The 7,478-nt window shown below is 31.8% G+C and overlaps 1 protein-coding gene across 1 annotated transcript in view; it reads left to right on the forward strand.

Annotated features, from left to right (window-relative positions):
• Positions 1-7,106, forward strand: part of LOC138329424 (leucine-rich repeat and IQ domain-containing protein 1-like) — a 49,662-nt gene extending 42,556 nt beyond the window's left edge. The window contains exons 29-31 of the mRNA XM_069276418.1: positions 3,116-3,203; positions 3,709-3,805; positions 4,040-7,106. Coding sequence (XP_069132519.1) covers positions 3,116-3,203; positions 3,709-3,805; positions 4,040-4,176 — 322 coding nt within the window. The 3' untranslated portion in view covers positions 4,177-7,106. The remainder of the gene's footprint in view (positions 1-3,115; positions 3,204-3,708; positions 3,806-4,039) is intronic.
• Positions 7,107-7,478: the final 372 nt, after the last annotated feature.

Consider the following 7,478-nt stretch of genomic DNA (forward strand, 5'->3'; position numbering starts at 1 on the left):
GATTAGATACGCATGCATTAAAATATGATATGATTAAGATTCTAATGGCCGACAAAACTAATTGATCAAATATAGTAATTTGCAAATTTATCTTAACCAAAATATATCAAACTGGTTTTTTCCCCACACGTACAGTACATACTCAGCATGCTATGTTATGTTTCTTATGTTTTTTATATAAATGTAATGTATATGTCATGTCAAGTTTATGTTGATGTCCCATGTATTTGTAAATGTGTTAAATGCAAAAAATTGAACAAAAAAATAAAAAATATATATATATAATATACATTTATATATACATGTATATTGCATTTTTCATAAAATTTCAATTTTGAAACAAAAATACTGTATATATATTATGTACCGGTCAGCTAGGATACAGAGTTTCTGTTCTTGATCGTCATGATCATAGAAGAAACCTGGTCCACCTCAGAATTAAGACCACCTCGCTATTAAGACCACTTTTACTCGGACCACTGGGTGGTTTTAATAGATAGGTTTTAATGTAAATACTGTTATACATATTCTCAACACATGTTATATAATGTTTCTGACGTCCCTTGCTCATACACATTTTCATTTACAGCGGTTCGGAGCGGTAGGGAGCTGGGTTTTCGAGAAAAATATTTCAAAGATTAAAGGATAGATAACCACCCCATATATACATCTCTTCGTATCTGTAGCAGTGTGCAGCCAAGCGTGAAGGTGTGATACATTGATCATGACCACATCAAGTTTCTTTATTAGTTCTCTTTGACAAATACATTGTATAGAGAAACATAATATATAAATATCAATTTCAAAAATTTGACAAGTAGAAAATATGTACATATAAGGAAGGACAAATCATAAATTCTTTTGGAAAATATCAAAACAATAAGCAGTGATCTAGAGTTGGCTGTTCTATTGTTTAGAGGATTAAGTGTCATTTTATAACGAAATCTTATCGTTTGGTTGTTTATGCAAATGAAATGAAAATTCGGAAGTGTTTTAAAATATAAATGAAATTGTAATACATGTACGTACTATTCTGTACTAGGCAAATGTACTTATATAATTTGTAACACAATGTTTTTTCAGAGTAGATTATCATGTCAAAGTAAAATTGCTGAGTGAATCTGCTATAATATATATTGAAACCACTGAAGCTTATAATTTTCGTTACTGTAAAGGAAATTTTAGAAATATCAACCCATTTCAAATGATTCGACTGAACTAATTAAGTCTTCCCATCTTCTCCTCCCGGTAGGAGTATGTTATTTTTTCATTACATTGTACAGATCAATATGAAATATTTAATGTAAGTAGGAAACAAATTTGACATATTTCAGAGTCAGCCTAATTCAGGTATTCTCTGATAGCAGATACTAAAACCGTGATATTCCACAAAATTAGTACTAATCTGATAGATTTGTATCAATTCATCAAAACAGTAAAAAGTAAGCGTGTCACTATCCTTCATTAATTCATATACTACAATTATGTTTTTCTTGAACCAAGCCTTATAAGAACAGTTTTTCTACCAATATTCATATTTCAAAGTAAATTATCATGTTCAAGCCTTATGAAAACAGTTTTGGAACCAATAGTCAAATTTCAAAGTAAATTATCATGTCAAAGTAAAATTTCTGAGTGAATTTGCGATCCGAATTTTGGACCTATCCTTGCTCCAAATTTTGCTGAACAACTTTCCATAATGTTTAAAAAGAAGATATTTACAAATTGTAGTTAGAAAAGGACACTGATGACAATATCTGTCATTTAGGTAACTCGTGCCGTTACCGTTTGTTAGAATATATGTTGTAATGTACTACAAACTTGATAGACATAGAGAAAAAATATTAACATGTTTTGACAAAAAACATCCTTCGTGCCATTTACATGTCGTTTAGTTAATTAACTCAGGTTATTTAGTTCTTTAGTTAATATATATACATTCATGTACTTGAAACTTGATAAAGCATATACCGGTAAACAGCTGATAGCTGACAGAGATTTTTTTTCTCTCTTTCCCTCTCTTTCCCCTCTTTCTCCCTGATATGTTGCCAAAGTAGTATTCGTGAAGTTATGAAGCATGAAAGTCATCCTTTATGACAATATACGTTAGTTATATATGTTACACGGTCTGACAACCATTAAATTTTGTACTTATAGATAGTATGGTGTTCTTAAACTTGCTAGATACATTTTTGTTAAAAAGGAAATCCTTGATGTCATTCATATTAGTCATTAAAGGTCAAATACGTGTACGGTATCGCTTAAACATTATATGAGATTTTATATAATATAACCAGTAAGTTTTTTCTTGATATCTGAAGAATGCCTGTTTAGTTTTTAACAAAAAAAAAAAAAAAAATCAATTTAATTTGACATTACAAGTCACCATAATGCTGAAACTTTTCTTTATATAAACTTGACAACATAAATACTTCCTCTTTGATTGAAGGTTCTGCACTGAAATGCATTATGTGTATTTAGAATAACTGGACCTGTACAAAATGTGAGAAAATAAATCAATGTGATAAATTATTACGACCAAATAAAAAACAATTATTTGTATTAGTTTTTCAGCCTTAGTTTAAGTCCTGTTTTTTTTGGATCGTTTTCCAATTTGCAGTTATACTGATAATATAACCATTGACTTATCAATCTTTAACACTCGAATCAACTCCTATCATCCAGAAGTTTTACCGCAGCAGTACTTTCAGTACTTTGATTGATATATATTTCTATTCTGTGTACATGCGTGTGAGTAAGAATGTGTGAGTGTAAATGGCTGTTGGAGGTGTATACAAATATAAAAATATAATGACTATGCTATGCGTGTGTGGATTTGAGAGTGAGTCTCTTTAGTGAGGGTATATGTGTGCGGTGTTATATATGTTTTGTCATGATATATGTCTAATGAAAACTTGAAAAATAAAAAAATTACAAAAAAAAAAGATTCCTAGTCTTTAGTGTTATGAGCCTATATAATAAGACTAATAACACTAATAAAATGGTGTATAATTCTAATATTTATATCTACTGTGATTCTGTATATATGTCACAGATTAGAAGTGACTACCTGTTTATGAGAATTTTTGTTCAAATATTTGTTTGTTATTTTCAGTGAGAACCTGAGAAACATATATGGTAGTGAGGGGAACCTACCAAAGATGACTTCTGATGTGACATCTGGGCGGCCCGTCAGACTGGTGGTTAGTAATCAGGATTTCTTATAACTTTTTATAGTCAAACAAGTGTTGGCCACATACCATTTCCAGGGGCATTCACATCCAATGTCAAAGCTTAAAATATTATTATTTGTGATAAGTTATTACAGGACAGATAATGATGCAAGCCTTTGTTTAACTATTGTTGGTTTCTGTATCTTTGGCTGTATATAGTAACTGAGTGGTTAAGATCTTACAACATACTACCACAAATCCTCTGCCTGTGGGATTTGAGTTCAAATCACATGTTGGGCAGTTGCCAGGTAGTTGCTGCTCGTCAGTGTTTTCCTCCTGATACTTGAGCTTTCCTCCATCTCCTGAAACTTGTACATCCTTAAATGACCCAGGCTGTTACTAATGTCAAGAGAATTTGCAGAAAATGATTATTGATGCTAATGAAAACATTTGATTCTTTCATTGCATCAAAACTTTGTTTTAACAGTGACTGGTACCGTGAAATGTGTAGAGTTAATGTATCTTATTTTTTCAGAGTCCTGCGATGGACCTTCAGTCTGTTGACAGTGCCAGTTACTATGGTGATACAGTCCAACACAACCCTCGCCGTTTCTCTGCAGGATCTGATGCCAGTAAGTAATGTATCTTATGTAATGTTAAAATATCCCTTCTGTCCAATAGCAGAGCTCACAGCTCAGATTTCAGTTGAAACAAAGACTATTATATATATCTTATTCATTAAATCTCCTGAAATTTTAATTTTCAGGAATTAAGATTAATTCTGCCCATTTTAATGATAAAAGCTAAACTGGAATTTGATATTTTGCTGCCTAGTATGTAATCACTAAAATGTTTTTTGACTTCAGGTTCCACTCGATTACCGCCCATCAAAACAGGCTCGGCTCCATCGGTAAGAGGGAAGGAGAAGATGTCCTGGCGCAGGAAGGAAGTCAACAAAAGTATCGGCTGGGGAGGTGGCAAGAAACGGAGTCAACTAAGTTAATAAGATAATGTGCACTTAGTAAGATATTATGTGTTAGCAAGGATTCCTTAACATATTCCTAAAGGTTTTGACTTGTTTTGGGGTTTCATTTTGACCAAGTTATCAGGATGTGCACAAATGCAAGAAGACTTCAGTATGGTATATCAAGGTTAGGCTTTTTTGCATTATTGCATACCTATAGTTGATTGTACAACGCTATTCCTCAGAAACCATGATTAACTTGCATGGTGTAAGGCGATCAATTGGGGAATCTAGTGAGGAGATATTAGAATAGCTACAAGAGAAACTTTGACAGTGACTTCAGGAATATGTTAGAGACAGAGGAATTAGGCCCATTGTGTATGTGGGTATGTTTGTGTGTATTTGCTCCTTTGAAATCTTCAAGATTTAAAGGAAAATGTTTTTTTGCTAAATGTCAAAAATTGTTGGCTAGCTGATATTAATTGGATCTACAGCACGAGTGGTGACAATAGTCACTACTGACATTAGAAATGCGCTAATAAGTCACATTGCATAGCAGATGTATAACATTTGCAGCTTTGACGTAAATATGCTCAGATTTTCCACTATTCTCATTGGCTAATACATGGTCATGTGGAGTTTGATATCAACTCCATGTTTCCATTCTTTGAAACACTGAGTCAATATGCCTTTATGGACTTCATTGCCCAAATGTGGAGTTCTTCAGTGTGACGTCCTCTGGTCATTGATTTTCTTGAAATCAAAATGCACATCATAATCCTTGTTCAAAAAGCATACTATCATCTCTCTGAAAATATGTGCATTTTGCGCTTTAAAACTTATGGTCATCTCTAGATCTAAGCTCTTGGTAAGTATGTCCAATTTCTAGTCTAATAAGACAGAAAGAAGCGGCTAGCCTAGCCCAAATGTTGTATGTCGTAATTGTTTGTGGTTTTAAGCGACTTTTGATAAAAGCTTTTGAATTTATCAGTTAGCGATATATTATTGGCTACATTGAAACTTAAACCAACTTTCTTTCGTAGCTAATAAATTTCGGAATTTCACAACAAAACAAGTTTAAATAGATTAACATTCGTGGATTGAAGAATTGAATGGAAAAATTCTGTCAATAAATATGATGTAGATGATAATTTGTGGAGATAAACTTTCACGAATTTACTTGTATTGTCAAAGTTGCGAAAGTAACTTGCATGCGAAAACAATTTGATTTACAGTACATGTTTTTATTTGATGGTTTTGGTTCATCGTCAGCCATATAAAATACAAGTATTTATCGTTATCTGTTATCTATAGACACATTCCAAATATCTATATCTCCGTCCAACCATTTCTGTCATATTTTTGTTTGATTCATCAAAATGAGGATTCAAAATATGAATATGTATTTAAAGTATAAGCTTGCCAACTTTGCACGTTTTTAAAATGACAGTCATTTTAATTCATTCAGCATAAATGTGATATGTCAATTGAGTTAGAAACAAATGTATGTCAAAAACTGATATAAGTCGATTTTTTCACATATTAAGTCACATAAGGAGAAAAACTGAAGTTCAGACTTAAGTATGCACTTTTGTTTCGAGAAATCAAAGCCAGATACTTTATTTGTTGTGCCTTGCCATAAAATGGGCATATACAGTGTAGTGTCACCAATTTTAATTCTGCTCTAAATGAAGTTTACATGAACATCTGTTTAGATAAAAAACGAAATTCAGCAGCTGTAAGGTCCCCATTTACTGTTGAAACAGTCCTTTGGGTATTAACATTTTGACCTAGAAATGTAGAAAAGAAATAAACACCCGACCTCCAAAAGAAATCTGGACAAACATGACAGAATGAGAGAGAATAAGATAAGACAGACATGACTACTACATTCTCCTCCCTATTTCATGGTGGAAGTAAATAAAATGTGACACATTCCTTAGTAAAAACATTCCACATTTTATAATTAACATCTTCAACTCCATAAGCCCCCCCCCCCTCTCAATTGTCAAGGTCACCTTGAATATTGAATCTATATATTTATTTCAAAACAATTGTCCTATAGAGGGAGAAAATATTCAATATAAATAATACAAATGTCTCTTCTTTTACAAATTTTTGGCCTCTTGGCCATCTTCAAGCACATGGATAAATAAATATTTATTAAATACAGACTAAAGTATAATTACCATGTAGCTTCTTTGTTATCTTTTCCACGAGTAAATTAGTGACTTTTAAAAGTAAGCCCCTCCAATCCCACCCCACCTCAATTTTCTCAAATTTTAAGTACACTGGATTATGTTTTTAATTAAGGGAGATAATATAACAAGACTTCCACCAGTCTTCCACGTACCAGGTACATGAATCAGAATTTGAGGGGAGAAAATGGACAGGGGAATTCTAAATTAAAAGTTTTCTATTTTAGAGATGTCAAAACTAGCAAATATCAGAGCTTTATCAATTAATAAGCATAATATATCCAAAGTAAAATTATCAATTTATGTATTAAAACTAAAAATAGAATATTATTTGTAAATTTTATATATGTAATTGTGACTTCACTCTGATGATATAAACATTTTTATGTACAGTTTGTATACAGGAATCCTGGTTACATTATTGTTATTGAATTCAGTATTGTATTGTCAAAATTATGGGTTTAGTGCATTGATTATGTGGGATTCTTGGTATTTTGTTTTACTATATAACATTGTCAAAAACAAAACTGAAGGATTGTATCAGTTCTGAGAGTTTCATTAAAAAATAAGTTAAAAATGAAACATTTTAAAACCCAAAACAACCAGTTTAACCTGCATAAGCAAACAATCTTCAAGTTCCAAAGTGGTTTTGTAAGTTATTTTATATTTTATGTTACATATTTATTATGTTATGTATTTATTCATTGATCACCAAATGTGTTATTCAGCTTTTCAAATACACGTTAATAAAATGTAGAATTGCTTAAGTCAGATTTGGTTGGAGTATTTGTTTTTTCATCTGTTTAATATCAGAATAATTTTGATTGCTTTGAGAATGGTTATTAATTGGTTTGCCAACTTTGAGTTAATAAGGTTCGGTCATATATCCCATTATAGTCACCACACTATTATGATACTGGTTCTATTATAAAACATCCTAATGCACTCTTGTGCAACATTATAGACAGGTATTGATGCAATATGATGATTTGTTGCAATCACAGATAACAATGTGATCAGATGTAGACCAGTCAGCACCTTACACAACCTTCAAATGCACTACAGTTGAACCTGCCATAGAGACCACCTCTGTATAAAGATCACCTGCTTAATAAGACCATTTTCTAGGATCACAAATAACCA

Source organism: Argopecten irradians, chromosome 8 (assembly GCF_041381155.1).
Source record: "Argopecten irradians isolate NY chromosome 8, Ai_NY, whole genome shotgun sequence".
Taxonomy (NCBI): Eukaryota; Metazoa; Mollusca; class Bivalvia; order Pectinida; family Pectinidae; genus Argopecten; species Argopecten irradians.